Source organism: Hyperoodon ampullatus (assembly GCF_949752795.1).
Source record: "Hyperoodon ampullatus genome assembly, chromosome: 12".
NCBI lineage: Eukaryota > Metazoa > Chordata > Mammalia > Artiodactyla > Ziphiidae > Hyperoodon > Hyperoodon ampullatus.
In genome coordinates, this window is record NC_136925.1 from 86824809 (window position 1) to 86842675 (window position 17867).

The window sequence follows — 17867 nt, forward strand, 5'->3', positions numbered from 1 at the left end:
ACCTGCAAGCCCCACGGCTTCCCTGGAAACAGCACAGACGTTAGCTGACCTGCCTCGGGGGGGAACTCAAGCCCAGGACACTTCTGGGCAGTCTGCAGTCAGCTAGTTCGGGGCAGTTTTCAGGCGCAGTGCTTGGGTGCCTTTTCTAATGTCTGCCCATTGAGAGAGCGCATTATGAATAGCTGGGAATGTGGATGCTTTCACGAAACTGGCCCCCAGCTTGTCACTTCCCTATAGCCATGTTAATCATTTTCAAGGAGTTCCACTTTTCACCTGTAATTGACCTTTCAGGGATATAGTTCTTCAGTTTCTTAACAAACATAACAAGGTATTTAATCATGCTCATTTGACAAATATGTAAATCATTTATTGCCATTAATTTACAGCATTTCAATATACACACTGCATGGAAATACAAATACCTTTTCAAACACTGGCAATGTGATTTTAGGTATGTGGCCAGCTGTCGGCTGTCTCATGGTCATTAAACGAAAGGTCACGATTTCTGAGTACTCAAATGCTGATGGTTACAAATTTTGTTCTCTTCTGTTTTTCATTAAGTAAATTCTAACAGATAATATACATATTACTGCAGATAAAACCATCATTGGGAATTATTAAATTGATTGCATATTTGAGCTACTCTTTCTGAAGAGAAGTAAAATATTCAGTACTTGTAAGGCAGCAGAGAGTAGGTTTAGGAACTCCCTGCTATTTCTAGAAAAATAGTCTGGTTAGTAAAAATAGCATTCCGCATATTTTTCTTAGCAAGACTATTCATTATGATGGAATCTGTGACTCAGCAGCAGCAGCTGGCAATGCCATCCCTTCAAGAAGCCGGTCCTTCATTTTCCATTGTTATGCTGAGGCATTTTTAGACATCCTGGGAAGAAGCACAAAGACAAATTCAATGAGAAACAAAACTTCACCGCCAGCCTCGAAGGCCTTGGAGGGCTTTAAGAAGACACCTTTAGGTTAACACGTATTTCAAGTCACGATATCATAAGAAAAGTAATACCCTATTTCATGCTAATTTTCGTGTTTAATAAGTGAATTCTCATCCCACTGTCTCAACGGCGCAGTCCCTGTTTTAACTTCTCAGCGTATTTCTCTCTGCGTCGAGTCTCCCCAGCTGCACAGTCACAGCCCGCCCCACGACACAGGCCTCCCCAGCTCCTCAGAACACAAAGGCTCAGTGGGATCTACTTACTCATGCCTGAGCAGCCGTCCCCCCTGGATGAGCTGGGCTACTTCATTTGTGGCGTGGCAGGCGAACAGCAGCCAGTTCCGAGGCTGCACCTTGTAGGCGAACCTCATGAACGTCAGGGAGTAACAGCAGAGGGCTGCCAGGAACACGCAAGACAGTGACTTACAGCCTCCAACTGAGGGCTGACAGGGCTCAACTGCCTCAAAAAGAAGAACCTCTTCTGCTAAAACCTTTACAGATGATAAAAGTTACTGCTTAAATGCTTACATGAATGGGAAACTCATCAGATGGTTTGCTCCACTGTTAGAGGTATTCTGTTACTTATTACTTAAACAGTTAAAGAACATAATGTCAGTAAACCGACATCAGTTCTAACCTCCTTTTCTGTCCCCTAGAGTGGTTTATAGTCCCTTATCTGAAAGAACTGCTATTTAATCCCCTCAACAAGTTTTATGTTCAAATATCAGGATTTCAAGTAAACTTAAAGATCCTTTTTCCAAATAAAGTTCAAGAGGACACACTCTTTAACTAGGGGTACTAAATCTGAAAAGCAACCAGGACCTTAATAAATACTTCCAACTACAGTAACCCTTTTTCTCCCTTACCATGAGGAGAACACCCATCAATGACGTCAGGCGCTTTACGTTACTTTCTATTAGTGACTTTAGTGTCTGGTGCTACAAACTTGAAATGTAAGCAGGAGCTGTATTATGCTATCATTTTATATATAAAGATCCTCCCAATTATTCAAATCTGCATCCTTACCAAATGTCATCCGCCCACTGATAATCTCCGGAGACTTTTTCATGTCATTGATGGCAGCAATGGGAAGACCCCAGTTGGCTACTGGGCCCCAAAAGTGCTGTTAAAAAACGAGGAGAGAAAGAAGAGGAAAAGTCAAGACGGAGCGGTGAACAGCTACAACTTCTCTTCAACAGTAACGTGAAATGTGCGGTTAACTGGGGAAGGTTACCATGCAGGCGTTCAGTTGTGCAAGTATGTGCCTGTGAATCAGCAGTTCTCACAAGGTGAGAGCCCCAAACCAGAAGGGATCAGCCAGTTTACCAAGGTCCCTACCAACTTCCAGATCACAACCAAGTAACCTCAGACTGTCCCGTTTAGAGAATTTTCAAATGAGATTAACTTCGTACACAAGTCACTCTTGCTACAACTTAAACCTGTTACAACCATTCTCTGTAATGTTAACGTTTAAATCTATCAAACTTTCTTCAAATTTTCATTAAGATATTTGTCAACATCTCTTAAAATGCACACCCTAAGTTGGATACTTTTTCTGAAGAAAGTAACTTAATAAGGGAAGAAATTGCTTTTCACCTCATATGAGCTGTATGAAGATCAGAGAACCTAAAAATCTACACTCAGACCCCCAGATAATGAGAAATTAAACTGAAAATTAATTTTGAAGTAATAGGAACAGCCTACATTTAAGAAATGGCTCAGGAGCTTCTCATGTGCGACCACGGCCGCCCCAGGCACCAGAATTAAGTTGTCACATTGAACAGTAGCAACATCCAATTTAATTTAACTTCTGAGGTTGAAATAAGTCCAGCGGCTTTCCCCATTAAATTAAAACTTGTTTTATTTATGTACAATTTGCAAATAATGCTTTAAAATATGAAGGAGGTCCTGGAGGTCCAATAGTTAGAACTTGGCACTTTCACTGCCATGGCCCGGGTTCCATCCCTGGCTGGGGAACTAAGATCCCGAAAGCCATGCAGCAAGGCCAAAAAAAAATGAAAAACAAAAAATAAAATAAAATATGAAGGAAACCACACACTGCTGGGTAAAGACCCTTTTCAGTTATTAGAACATTAAGCAGTGCTTTATTTCTGCCTATCAGAGCATCTAAGATAAACGCAGACTGCAAAATAACCTTTCTAGACCTGCATTTCTAATACTGACCAAGAGTCATTAAAATCCAAAAACTGGGCTTCTCTGGTGGCGCAGTGGTTGAGAGTCCGCCTGCCGATGCAGGGGACACGGGTTCGTGCCCCGGTCCGGGAGGATCCCATGTGCCACGGAGCGGCTGGGCCCGTGAGCCGTGGCTGCTGGGCCTGCGCGTCCGGAGCCTGTGCTCCACAACGGGAGAGGCCACAACAGTGAGAGGCCCGCGTACCACAAAAAAAAAAAAAAAAAAAATCCAAAAACTTCGTAAGAATGAGAAACAAGGAAATGCAAGAAAAATCAGTGAGAATTACCTTTGTCATGATCTAAGAATATTTTGAAACGTTTACATAACGTGTTTAATGTAAGCATGAGGCCTCTGCCTTAAACAGCTATCAAACTGTCAGAGCTGTTCTACTGCCAGCATGGTGAGTGCTGCAGAATCTCACATCTGAGTTATGGACGCTGTAACTCAGGCACAGTTGGTATAAAGAATCTGTGAGGTTCTGGGGTGGCTATTTAGTCCTCCTGCTTTCAGACTGGATTTTGTCTCAGCTACTCATTGCTGAAACTTTCCTGTTTCCTGTACCTAGATGAAGCCTGGCCACTTTCCTCCTTCCTCATCCTCCAGACCTCTGGCGATGGAGTATCTATGCCTCCTCACCTACCCGCCTGTTTCCCTTCCTGCCCTTTCCTCTGTGTCCCTTCACTTCCAACTCTCCATTACTCCAGTGATGTTCCCCGCCTCCTTGTTTGGACCACGTTAGTCTATTCCCGACGCTTGGCGGTTTCATCACGTTCCACCGCTCTGCTGTACTCTGCACAGTGGCCCCCAGATCCCCGCACTATGCACACACTCAGGGCTGCCCTGAGGGCCTCAGCCATGCCAGGCGTCTGCGCTCACAGCTGCGGCCAAGTAGTAAGAGGCCACGGCATAAATCTGAAACCTGAGGCAGCCCGGGGGACTTCTGGTCACAAGACAGTATTCAAAGTTTTCCTGTGGTGAGTGTAGGGTTATATGAAGCAGAGTTCTGCAAGTTAAGGGCTATATAGACACTTGTGATTATAAGCATTGAGATATACCTAAGAGAGATTTCATAAAAAGAACATAAAAGGTAAAGATAATTTCAACACTAGTTACTAAAATATCTAACCATAGAAAGTTAATAATACATCTTTTCTATCGAGTGCAAGATTCTCACTCCCCTTTTCTGGAATACATGTTTGGTCTGTGCTCTGTCAGATATTCACCAGTCAGTGCACTGGTCCTGCAGAGAAGTTAGTGTCCAGAGTGGAACTGGAGGACCAAGGGGTCACTGGAGGCGCCCTCAGCCCGGGACCCACAAGGATGTGGCATGATGGCTGTCTCCTGTCCCTACCCTGTTAACGCAGAAAGTCTGCAGAAGCCTGATGTGAAGTAGCAACAGGTTCTTACCGTACTATTTTGTGAGGAGTCACCGAGGTTCAGACAGGAGAGACATGCGGGGAAAAAAAAAAGATCAGATGCTTTGAAAGATTTCGGTTACTTTAACCTCATACATGTATTCAAGTTTCAGTAACAGAACTACAACACTAGCAGCACATATTCTTTTTTTTTCTTGAGACGATCGAGTGATATTGGGTCAATAACTTTGACCTAATGAAAGTAAACCTTAATTTTATGAAACGTAAACTTAACCCTTAGAGTGGAGCCATCCAACAGGACTATAGTGCAAGTCACGAACAGGAGTCACGTGAAATTTAAAACTTTCTAGAAGTCATGTTAACAGAAGTGAAAAACAACAGGAGTTAATTTTATTATTTATTCCAACATTTCTAAATGTTTTAATTTGAACATGTGATCAATAACAACCTATTGATGAGGTATTTTACATTCTTTTTCGGCCCTGAGTCTCCGAGATGCGGTGGGTGTCGACACTGCTGCACAGCTCGGCTTGGACTGGCCACCCCCCACGAGCTCCCCTGCCACCTGGGGCCTGTGGCTCTCAGACTGGACAGCACGGGCTTATAGGGGGCATTTCTTTGAAAACGACAAGCTGGAGAGAAGCACAATGCTGCAGAATTCTACCAGCAACAGGCTTTCCATTTTTACTTACCAACAGGCCCTCACCAGAATGTAAGCTCCTAAAAATAGGTGTGTAATTCCATATTCTGTTCACAGCTGAAACTCTGGCCCAAGTGGTGCCCAGAATTCACAAGGCACTCAAAAAATGTTTGCTGAGTGAATGAAGAGAAAAATCTTCTAATGTTAAGGGAATTGTTTTCCTCAATGTTAAAATTAATACCATTCAGAAATACGTCGAATTAATTACTTTTACTTCTGAGATGGCAATTCTTCTTTTCAGGATATAGCTTAATTGTTCTGATAAGGCAAACTCTTAAAAGTGTAGCCCTGAAAGAATTACTGAAATAAAATGATAAAATCCTCTATACACACTGTCTTGTCCAAACAGCTCCGCTAGTAGTTTTGACGTAGGGGTCAGGGAGGTTCTTATCTCCAGCATGAGAGTAGCTGTTGACGATCCTAATAATATACTTCAAATAGGTTCTGTTATGAAATACGAACAGCCTAGAAAGAGTCCGTCTTTCAATGTTAAGTGCACTGTTTTAATAGATTATGTTTCAACTGCGGTAACAAATTACGTTGCCAAGATCGTATTTCACAGCAAGTCCAAGCTGAGCACAGTGTTTGGACGGCAGAGAGGGTGATTCCCTCATCAGGTCAGAGGGCAGGAACCAGTAGTTTATGGACTAGAGTCACCTGTGGTGTCACTCTTCTTTGTTCAGGATCTGAACACAGGCCTTTTATTTATCTATAAATTACCAATGGCACATTTTTTCCCTACAAAAGTATTTTAAAAGATGTTATTTCTTAAAATCTAAATTGTCAACTTGGAGATAATTTAGTTTTCAATTCAGGACTCTTTCCTTGAGTTGTACAATAGTTCCAATTCTACCCTATTTTACAACAGGCAGGTTATAAAGGAATGTGGAGGAGGAGTTAACTTCTGCCGTCATACCCTGTTCGGTCCAAAAGTCCTGTGTGAAACGGACCACAGAAACAATGTTGATCACATCAGTTTAATAGTGGTTTAATGACGGTAAGCCAATCTGAGACTAAATTTATTCTAAACATCCCTGGGAAATACAAAAAGCCACAACTCAACATCCCTTAATTCTATGTCAGAACTGTCCAAAACATGCATCAACTACTCAGTCAAAAAATCTGAAAGGCATATTTGTGCAGAGCCAACCTAGAAAAGAAAAGCTTCCTACTATGTACTAGTTTCTGTTCCAAAGAAAGATAAACTTATAAGCAAACACAAACTGCAGTTGGGGGACAATAGTGTTAAAACTGTGTGGAAAACACCCTTGACTTTCTCTTTATTTGGTATGTTGCCTGTATCTTATTTCAGTGAAGGTTAAAACAACCTCAAAATGCATACGGGTTTTCTTGGTTCACTTATGACCTTGAATTCTTGTGGAGGAAAAACCGCTCTCCCCCGTTAAGAATGCTGATGGAGGGGACAACGGAGCATGACTACCCCGCATAAACTATCCTCTGCTTCTCCTTAATCTGGAATACTGCTTGTTTGGCTGCAGGTTTCTTCTAGGCTCATTTTTATTTTCTTAATGTCTTCTCGGCATTGCCAATCTGTTTCTTCCTTTCCTAAAATTACTGACAGTAACTGCTAGCTTTCTCTGAAAGTACTGTGAGTAATTTAGGTAATTTATAACTTGCTTATACAGTACTAAAAGAATCTAAGTGACAGCCTAGCATAGTCTGTTTATACCACTACTGAGAGCGGGGTAAGGCCTGGAGATATTCTAGACTGAAATTCTCTTATAGGCTGAAAATGCTCACCACCATTTCATTTATGCTCAGCAACTTTTACCTGATCTTCTAGTTCAAGGTAAAATGAGAGAAAGCTTTAACAATCAGAATGTGTGGTATTCAACTGTATTTAGCTGGTCAACACTAAACTGGACGGCAGAAGAGAGATTCCTGTGGCCAGTTCTGCTTCAACACCATCAGCCTCAGTAACTTTCTGAAGGTCATTTACAAGGTAGGGAAGTAAGGCCGGGGCGGGTATGCAAGCAGCGCGGCAGAGAAGGGAGGCAGACGCCGGAAAAGGAGGTGCAGAGAAAGCACCTGAAACCTTCTTTTCAAAACCATTTTTGTGCATAACTATTTCCCTTTAAATCTTAACCGACATTCCTGTTTTGGCTTCACAGGTTTGGCATCCAGAGGGTCTCAACTTTTCCACTTGGTTTGGATCTCAGTTTTTCTATATGGCAGGTGAAGTGTTGGACTATCTGATGTCTGAGGTCCATTCCAGCTCTAATATCCTATAACTTGTGAAAGACTCCCTGTTTTCCACTGCAACTTCTCACTTGGGTAGTAAATATAAATTCTTAAAGCTCTCCTGGAAACTAAGAAGTTAAAATAACTTAGAATAGATAACCTTATTAACTGGAGAATATTCACTGCAAACAGCCGACTCACTTCGGATTTACAAGAGCATGCTGACTGATGAACTGATTTTCAAATACTCGTGATCTAGGTTCTACCTAAGAAAACATTCTTTGCACATATATCCAAATACATATGTGCACATATACATCCGTTCACTTCTCTGAGGGAGGGGAGTAAATCTCTGGGATAAATATACACAGACCTTGACTGACTAAGTCACTAGAACATACATCCTACCTCAAAACTTAGTTGCTCATTCTAATTTATTTTTCTTAACCAAAATTCAGGAGGGAGAATAAGAGAAGAAGAGCCAAAAAGAGAGAGCTACCTTCTTTTACTCCAATAACGTATGTGAGGAAATAGTTTATTTAAAAAAACAAAACAAAATGATAATAGAGATCCAGGAAGTTCTTGATTCCAGATTTTCATTAAAGTAAGTAAGAAGAAATCAGTGAAAGGCATCAAAAGGAGTACCAGGGACCCAGGGATTAAACATGGAATATTGATAACAATAAAAATAGAACATTTACTTTTGTAATATACACAGCACTATGCTGTGTTGTCAAACAGCTACCAAAGCCCAAACACTAAGCAATTTGTCCAAGACTACACAGCTGGGAAGCAAAAAGGCTGGGATTCAAACCCATCCCTCAAACTCATCACCTAGGTGTAATAATACTGCCATCACATCCAACAAAAACTGTCAATAATTACTTAATATTTTAATACTAAGACCCAATTTAAATGCCCCAGTTGTCCCAGTAATGCCTTTTATAGCTGTTTTTTCCCATATCAGATCCAAAGTCCACACACTGTCTTTGGTTACAACCCGTTTTTTTAACTCCTGTTCCTCGATGAAAAAAAAAATCAACATTTTAAAATACACTTGGAAATTCACTTTAGTAAGAAAGACATTTCAGTCTTATCCATAAAATGTAATTGACAGGAGGTTATAATTTATGTAAAATATGACTTTAAATTTTTGCTAAAAACTTCAACTATGTTGTTAATAAAATGACTTTTAAAATTCTAGAGCAGCTTTAGTTTGGAAAACCTCTACACCTCTTCGGCAGGCTGTAAAAAGAACGCTAGAGGGCTTCCCTGGTTGCGCAGTGGTTGAGAGTCCGCCTGCCGATGCAGGGGACACAGGTTCGTGCCCCGGTCCGGGAAGATCCCACATGCCGCGGAGCGGCTGGGCCCGTGAGCCATGGCCGCTGAGCCTGCGCGTCCGGAGCCTGTGCTCTGCAATGGGAGAGGCCACAACAGTGAGAGGCCCGCGTATCGCAAAAAGAAAAAAAAAAAAGAACGCTAGAGAGCTTGAGTTGCTCAGGAGTGCAAATGATTGACGAGGTGAGAAGGCACAGACCCCGTCTCTGGAAGAGAATGTGAAATTGTCTTATTACGGGTTTATTTATTTGCAAAAGCAAAGCAGGGGCTGTAAGCAAGAAGACTAGAAGAACAAACAGAGGAAACGTTCCTCTAATAAATGCTGGGAAGAAGTGACTCCTTTCTGGAGAAAAAGCTAATAAAAGAGCTTCTGCTGAGCGTTTTGATATCAGCCCAATCACTCAATCACTGCTCTGCAGGCTGGCATGAAATCCCACTGCTGCCAAGAGCAGCAGGGAAAACAAGGCCAGCCGGACATCTCACTTCATCTGTTCAGTCCACAGAAGTATTTCCAAGTCAAAATCGCAGAGCTTTACGCCTCATGAAACTGAGCAGGACCCTTCCTGAGTACAAAAGCCCCTCTGTGTCCCCGGTTTCTTGTTGTAGAAAAAGGCTTTAGTCTTCCAGGCCTTCCCCAAGTTCCCAAGGGCGGACTCAAGCAGTTGCTAATGAGGGAAGTGAGGGAACGCAGGAAGAAGGAAAAGCAGTTAAGCAAGAAAAGCAATGATAGCTTAAACAATAGTTCAGCGATAAAACAGAGTCCTGGTTCCTCCTGGAGGGATATACATATCAATCTAACACATATCTTTGAGTTGTCCTGCAGGAACTAAGGCTCCCACCCAGGTGGAGGATGCTCACTACATTCCCACCACAAGAAGCAGCCTTCAGGCTGGTTGGAACCAGAAGGTTGACATTAAGATTCCCAAAACATCACCCTGTTACCTCACCACCTACCAGTCAGAAGAAAGTCCACAAACTGATCACACACCCTGCAACCCTCACTCCTAATGTGTCTTTAAAAGCCCCTCCCTGAAAGCCATCTGGGAGTTTGCTTCTCGAGAGCATGAGCTGCCCCTTCTCCTTGGTTGGCAGGCGCCCTGAAGTAAACGCTGCACTTCCCTTCCCCACAACCGGTGTCAGGAGACTGGCTTTGCTGTGTGTCGGGTGCACAGACTCAAGTTCGTTCAGTAACACTCACACTTAAGATTTTAACTTTTCCCATAACAGTACACTTTTTTAAATGTTTCTGCTACAAAAATAGCAAGATATGATAGAAATACGTAGTGATTTGGGGTTTCCAAGTATTTTCACATCCCTCATCTGGTTTAATTTTCTCAACAACCCAACCAGATAGGGCACTGTCATTAAACCCATTTCACAGACAGGGTAACAAAAGTCCACTGGGATTGACTGCTGGGGATCCCTTGGCTAGAAGTCATTCTTCGGAATCCTAGCTGGGTGTCCTACCAGGCAGCACTTTCCTGGACACTGCAGTTCTCTTTTTTTTTCTCATTTAGTCAGAGCTTAATACAATTAAAGCGATACTAGAGAAGACATGTAAACATTAAAGCTACATGAACTTAATCTTTGAAAAAAGGTTAGACCATATATCAAAGTATTCAGTTGAAATACCTGGCTCACAGACACCTGTCTAGTAAAAAAACGTAAGTTTAGAAAAGCAGGGCTAACTCTCTTCCTTGAAAATACATATATTTTACAAATTCTTCCTGTGTAATAGAACGTTAGGCAATCATCAGCATATTTCTAATATGGATAAGACTTTATTCTTAATTATATCATACAGTTTTATCCTTAGCTGTACTTAACTATTAGGAAGGCTCATACAAAGGAGATACATTAGCAAAAACCTAAGGTAATATTTGAAGTCATAGAGAAACTTAACTGCAGGGACTAAGAACACAGCCTCCCACGACTCCTTTCCTCAGATTTCCCCAGCACATTAATCTGATAAATACTCTCCTCCACAGTACTACACATCTATCCTAATTAATCATGGTCCTATGCAAGTACACAAAGTTCATTTTTGGAAAGTCAAGAGTGAAGCTTCTATTTCCAAATCTACCACATGGCAGACAATTATTGTTCTTACCCTACTGCCCTTTAAAATTACAAGCAAACAGTATTTGCAATAAAATTCAGAATTAAAAAAAATAATCCTTTTTTTTTTTTTACTGGTAAAATGAAGCTGCCTTCATACTGTACCCTATGGATAGTTATTTCTCCTCAGCTGTCATCACTTTACCTCTTTACTACACTAACCTGTTGAAAAATACCGCACCCTACACTTACCTAGGTTTAAAAAATCACACAAAGAAAAACTAAAATGTATACACCTAAATAAACTATATTAAACGGTTTTAAAGTTATATTAAATAAATGAAATAAAATGCAGGCATCTCAAGATTACAGGCGAAAATAAAATACAGAAAGTGGAACATCCCTGGAGGTCCAGTGGTTAAGACTAGCGCTTCCAATGCAGGGGGCGCAGGTGGTCCCTGGGGGGAAATTAGGATCCCGCCTGCCGAGCGGCGAAGCCAAAAAATAAAATAAAATATATGAAGTGTCTTTAGGCTTTTCATCCCGCCACTGCCCTTTCTTTCTCATTGAAAACAAAGACTTAAGCAGAATATTAAAAAGTATGCCCTTGGTTGGCAGAATATTCGTTATGTTAGATTTGATTCCGTCCCACGCTTGACATCCTGAAGCTGCGAAATCCGAAGGTCGAGGTCGACCCGGCGGGCTCAGTGCCCTTGTCGCGGAAAAGGAGCACCTGCGGCTCACCTTCCACCGAGCGATGCCGGGACGCCCCCTCCCAGCCCGCGCCCGGGGCAGGTCCGCCGCACACCTGGGCACACACCTGCCGAGCAGGTGCAGCGAGCAGGAGCCCCGGCACCACTCGCCGGACCGGGCCCGCTCTCGGCGCCCGCCCGCGCCGGGGTGGGGGTCCCCCGGCCGGGGCTCCGGCCCGCCCCGCTGCCCCACTGTCCGGAGCCCCCTGCGCCACTACCCCGGGACCCCGCCCGGCTGCCTGGACTCCCGCCCCGCGGCCGGGAGCCCCAACCCCGCTGTCCGCAACCCCCCGCCCCGCCGCCCCGGAATCCCCGCCCCGCTGCGCGGAGCCCACCCCGCTGCCCGCACCCTCGCGGCCCCTCGTCCCGGCGGCGTCGGCTCCGCACCCCAGACCCCTCGGCGGGTCCGGCCCCGGGGACTCGTCACCTCATGAGGTAGTCCCGGAAGTCCTTGCTCCGGACATAGTCCGCCGCCTTCCGCACCAGCGCGCCCGCCATGGCCGTGCCGGACACCAGGCCGCCCGCGGTGCCCTCGGCGCCGCTCCTCGGAGCCCAATGACACCCGGCGGAGCGGACAGCGCGGACACCGCACCCGCCCGCCGGCGTGCCTCACGACAGCTCAGCCCCACCATACGGTCGCGGCCCGCCGCCTGGCTCTGGGCCAATGGGAGGGCGCAGGGCGGGAGGCGGCGGCACGGATTGGCTCGCGCTCGCCGCACACCTCCTCCCCGCCCCTCGCAGCGCGTGGGGGCGAGGCCTGCTGCCGTAAAACGGCCGGGGTCCGGCGGCGATTGGCTGGCGGTTGCCAGGCACCCGCGCTGGCGCGCTCCAGGCAGGCAGATGACTGTCCGAAGGCGCGCGGGACTGTCCTCGCCGGCCGCATCTCGTGGGCCTTTGCAGCATCCACGAGCGCCCGCGGCCTCCCGGGCCTGCAGGCTCCAGACCGGAGGTGGGCGCCGGAAGGAGCGCAGCAGCGGCGCGCGGGCTGCGTCCGCAGTTGCCGCTACATGTGCCGGAGAGCAGGTCCGCTAGCTCGGGACCAGCGCGGGAACCGCAGCGCCACGTGTGGGGCGCACCGCGTGGAGAGGGAGACGTGGGAGGTTCCGGCTGTTCAGGGCTTTGTTTTGTTTTTGTTTATTGTAAATGTTTTATCCTGGTCAAAACTGTAGACGGCTGAGTCATCTAAAATGCCCCGGATGAGAGCATGGGGGCAGAGACCCTCGGGCATCTCTAGCAAGGACTTCAGTTGGAATGTAAACACCATTATTTTTAATATGGAAGGATTGGAAATGAGTTCCATATCCACCAGAGGAACAGAGTCAAATAAATCGTGGTGCATCCATCCCATCATCGAATACTATACGGTAGTTTAAAAGAATAAGGGAACTATGTGTGCTGAGATGGAAAGATCTTTAACATTTATAGGGAAAAAAATCAAGGTGCAGAATCCTGTGTGAAGTATGCCAGTCATTTGTACATAGGGACAAAGAAAGGATAAAATTGTCTCCAAAGATAGAGGAGAAATGTTAGTGGCTACCTCTAGGGAGGGCTAAGGGGGTGAGGGATGGAGGGAAACTTCACTGTATACTCTTGTTCCTTTTGAAACTTGTACAATGAACATATGCTATCCAAAATAAAAAGCATTAAAGAAGAAAGGAAATGCCTTTGAGAGTTAAAATAGCAATCGTTTCATTGAATCAGATTTATTTCCTGTTAGGATGTCTACGGGTCACACCTAACCTTGATCTTCTGTGAAAGTATATCTTAATACACAATGTTGCAATCCCATAATAACACCAGAAAGGCCGTTAGATTCCACTGGTGCTTTATGGTGGAGAGAGAAATGTACGACCTAGAAGGACCAAAGCTGTCTTTATTATTCATAATATTATTAATACCTCCCATTTGTTGACCAAGAGGCACTTTATTTATTTTTGGCTATGTTGGGTCTTTGTTGCTGCGCACGGGCTTTCTCTAGTTCCGTCGAGCGGGGGCTACTCTTCGTTGAGTTGCGCGGGCTTCTCATTGCGGTGGCTTCTCGTTGCGGAGCACAGGCTCTAGGCACGCGGGCTCAGTAGTTGTGGTGCACGGGCTTAGTTGCTCTGCAGCATGAGGGATCTTCCCGGACCAGCGCTCGAGCCCGTGTCCCCTGCATTTGTAGGCGGATTCTTAACCACTGCTCCACCAGGGAAGTCCCAAGAGGCACTTTTCAAATGTAATTTCTCCTCCTCACATCAACCCAGAAGGTGGGTGTAAGGAAACTGAATGGCTTTTTAAATAAAACCAAACTGTGTCTGCCCCCTGCCATGTGAGAAGGGGCTCCTGGATCTCAGTGGTTCAGTCTTATCCCCTAATATTTTTCTTTCCCTCATGAGCAGTGGTTCTGAAACTTGAGCTGTCAGAAGACCCCCCAACCTCAAAGCATCAGGAGGTCCAGAGTGGAGCCCTGAGCCTCACTGTCAAGTGACAGCACTTGGAGAAAGGCTGCTGAGGTCACCTGTCCCAATTACTGCTGTTCTCTCTTGGCCGGCCTCGAAGACTCAGCTTCCCCATTTGGGCCTCAGCTGGGCCTTTGAGCTTTCCATTGGTTTCCCATTGTGTGGAGGAATGTCAACTGGAGTATTTAAGTATAGGAATATACTGGATAAAGGAATATATAAATGTCCTACTAAGTAGCTAACCTGGGATCTGAGCCCAGTTCTCTTAATCTGAGAGCCATACTTTCTCCACTATTTCAAATGTTGGGACAAAGGGGACTTTCATGTTAATAGTATCTTTGCTACTTTAAATATGGAGCAGGCAGTGTGGTCTAATGTAGAAGTAAACATAACAGTAGATAAGAAACCCAGCTACTTTATTTCCTAAAGCTTCAGAAAGGCCCAACCCTCCGTGGTCCCTGCACGGACAGAGCATGGGAGGTGAAGATGCAAACATCACCGGCTACTTTGAATCCCAGGTTTGCGAAAGTGACTGCAAAGGCCTAGCAGTGGGAACTTGCATGCCCATCCAAGTCCAGGAAAGGCAGTCACCCCCGAGGCTGCACTCAGAGCTTCCCTGTTGACTGAGGAGCAGACTGTGAGCTTTGACAGATTGCTGAAGTCAGGATGGAGGGAGGCTGGCCCCGGGTTCAGAGCAGCCTCATGGCCAGCTCTGTTTGTACAGACTGTGTTTACTTACAGTGTGTGCAATGGAAGTGCTTGTGCTGTGGAAGGGCGGGCATGTCCCCTGGCTGGGTGTCCCATGGAGAGCTTCACGGCACGCAGCTCCGTGATGCTTTGTACAGTAGAAGAGCTTCCATGTGGATAAACAAGCTGTATTTTCTCACCTAAGTATCAAAATAGAAAAAAAAAAATTAAACAGTAGGTCTAATTATGAGCTGACACACTGAATTCCACAGGTCACAGATCATATAATCTGTTATGATGAAAAGAGGAAACATCTGAGGACGTACTTAGTGGTGATAAAAGTGTCATAAATGGAAAGAGGTATTGTTTCTGTCCTTCTGCCCGGTTTTCTTTTGTCCCAACACCTGCCTTTCTTGGGTTCCGGTTAGGCAGGCACGGGTCAGTTTGGTTAGCTTAGAGTAAACCATGGAACTCCAGGCCTTTGATGAGAGCCATGACACTTAAATTCAAAAGCCAAAGTAACTTTCTGAATCTGAAGGCTTAATATCTTAGCCAAGTTAGCTCTTCCTGTCTGGCCTGAAATTAATCCGCTGCGCTGCGCCCAGCTGCACTGCCCACAGGGCTTGGAGAATTAGATCCCTCCCAGGTTACGGTTCTAGTACTGAGGTCAGGGAAATCACAAACTTTCACAGGCCAGGAATCTTCACTCTGCCTAGCGATTCAGTAATTTGCTAGTGAATAAATGGCAAAGGAATAAAGAAAATAGAAACATCACTATTTTGCCCTTCCTGTGGAAGTGTGTGACTCAGGCATTCATCAGTGGACAGAACCCATCCACTGAAAGGTGAGAGGAGCTGAATCACCCCAAGGTGCCCGGGTGTCACCCACAGTCGCTGGCTGCTGGTCACGGGGAAACAGGCTTCACACACTGTGGATACGGACAGCTTTCCCCAACTCCTGTGTCCTCTGGAGTTTTTACGGGGGAAATGGTGAGGGCAGTTTTCTAGGTCAAATGTATTCAAAAACTTATTTGAATCAGACAAGGTTATTTTTTTCTGCAGCTCTTCCGAGAGAGCCTTGACTAAGCTCCCGTGAATGAGAGCATAAAAGAAGCTTATGCTACGGAGCATTTCCCAAACTTCCTTAACCATGAAGCCCTTTCGGAAGGAGCATCTCATGGACTGTCCGTCTGTCGGGTCCAGCGTCCGGGTTCCTGCCTTCCAGCCCTCCAAGCCAGGGCACGGTGAGGAACTCAGGCCTTGCAATCAGGCGGATGCTCCCACTTTTTAGCTGGCAAGTTATTCAAACCTCCCAGGCCTCAGTGTTTTAATCTATAAAGTGGAACCAATAAGTATCACATCATACACGTTGTTGAGTTTTTGTTAGAATTAAAAGGAATGATGTCTGTGCAAAGCCTGACACTGTCAACAGTAGATTTCCACTTCCCTGCATCCCCTTAGGACATAAATGTCCAGTTCTCCTTCCCTGAGTCCCCGTTGGGAAGGGCCTGCGCTCCCACCTGCCCTCCTGTCTTTTGCTGCTGGGTTTTTGTTTTTGTTTTTTTTTAATTAGGGAGAGGTTGTACCTTGCACCACCCTTTAATCCTCTGAGCATTATCTACTCTCCTGAAGGACAAACGTGGAGATAGGTTATCTGTGTGGATTTCTGTCCTTGGAGGAAGGTCGGAGGGGTCAGAGCTCACGGGGTGGGGGTGGGGGCCTCATCTCTGCTTCTCCTGCACGATCATTTGGTTCTGTGTATGCGGAAGACCAGGTTGGGGGGAAACCAGGTCCACCCAAAGGGTAGGTCCCAGCTGCAACCCAGGCTTAGCTGGTGGTAGGAGCCTGCAGGTGAAGCTGGCCCTGAGCCCTGTGAGGGGCTCTGGGGTAGTGGTTACAGGGGCCTGGGAAGTCCTCTCTCATCTCCAGCTAACACTGACCTGAAATTCTACCTCTGTGAGGATGCTCTTGAAGACGGTGTTTTATTGACAGAACAGGAAGCCATCCTTGGAGGGGCTCCCCCTGGCTAAACACAGACAGGCTGAGTATTGAAAAGAATGACTGCAGACAGTGGAAACATGCATGTGATTTTGTGAGTTCATGATTGTCAGGGAAAAGCAAAAAGATAGATACACCACAGAATGGGAGATTTTTGTAAATCATATACCTGATAAGCGACTTGTATCTAAAATAGTTAAAGAACTTGTAGAACTCAATAATACAAAGACAAAGAACCCCATTAAATAATAAGCAAAGGATCAGAATAGACATTTCTCTGAAGAAGATGGACAAATGGTCAATAAATGCATGAAAAGATATTCAACATCATTAGCAATCAGGGAAATGATAATCAAAACCATAATGAGATACCACTTCACACTCTCCAGTATAGCTACAATCAAAAAAATGGAGAATGGTAAGGATGCAGATAAATAGGAACCCTTGTGCACAGCTGGTGGGAAAGGAAAATGGTGCATCTGCTTTGAAAAACAGTCTAGCAGTTCTTTGAATGATTAAACACAGAGTTACCATGTGACCCAGCAATTCCACTCCTAGGTATACACCCAAGAGAAGTGAAGACATACATCCTCATAAAAACTTGTGTACGAATGCTCATAGCAGCCCTGTAAATAATAGCAAAAAAGTGAAAACAACTCAGATGTTTAATCGTCTGTGAGTAGGTAAATATGGAATATCCATAAGATGGAATAATGTTCAGCAATAAAAAGAAATGAAGTTCTGACAGGTGCTACAACATGGACGGGTCTTGCAAACACTGCTAAAGTACAAGAAGCCAGACACAAAGGACCACATATCCTGTGATTCCACTTACGTGAAGAGCAGGCAAATCTGTAGAGACAGTAAGTTGCCTGGTGGCTGCCTCCGGCTGGGAGGGTTGGGGAAACAGAGATGCTAATAGGTCTACGCTCTCCTCTTGGGGTGATGAAAATGGTCCAACATTGGTTGTAGTGATGGTTGCACATCTGTGACTATGCTAGAAACCATGGACTTGTACACTTTTAAGGGATGAATTGTAGGATATGTGAATTATATCCCAATAAAGTTATTTTTTAAAACTTAACAGAAAAAAATCTTTAAAAAGATGCATAGAGGGCTTCCCTGCTGGCACAGTGGTTGAGAATCCGCCTGCCAATGCAGGGGACAAAGGTTCGAGCC

At 45.0% G+C, this 17867-nt stretch overlaps 1 protein-coding gene across 1 annotated transcript; it reads right to left on the reverse strand.

The window, feature by feature from the left end:
* Positions 1-858: 858 nt before the first annotated feature.
* Positions 859-12150, reverse strand: MPC1 (mitochondrial pyruvate carrier 1; the record flags this gene model as incomplete). The annotated part of the gene is given in 7 exon segments (XM_079716658.1): positions 859-883; positions 1211-1347; positions 1349-1369; positions 1373-1389; positions 1973-2069; positions 4548-4551; positions 11994-12150. Coding segments are annotated over 7 exon segments (372 nt in total). The 5' UTR covers positions 12065-12150.
* Between the last annotated feature and the right edge of the window lie 5717 nt (positions 12151-17867).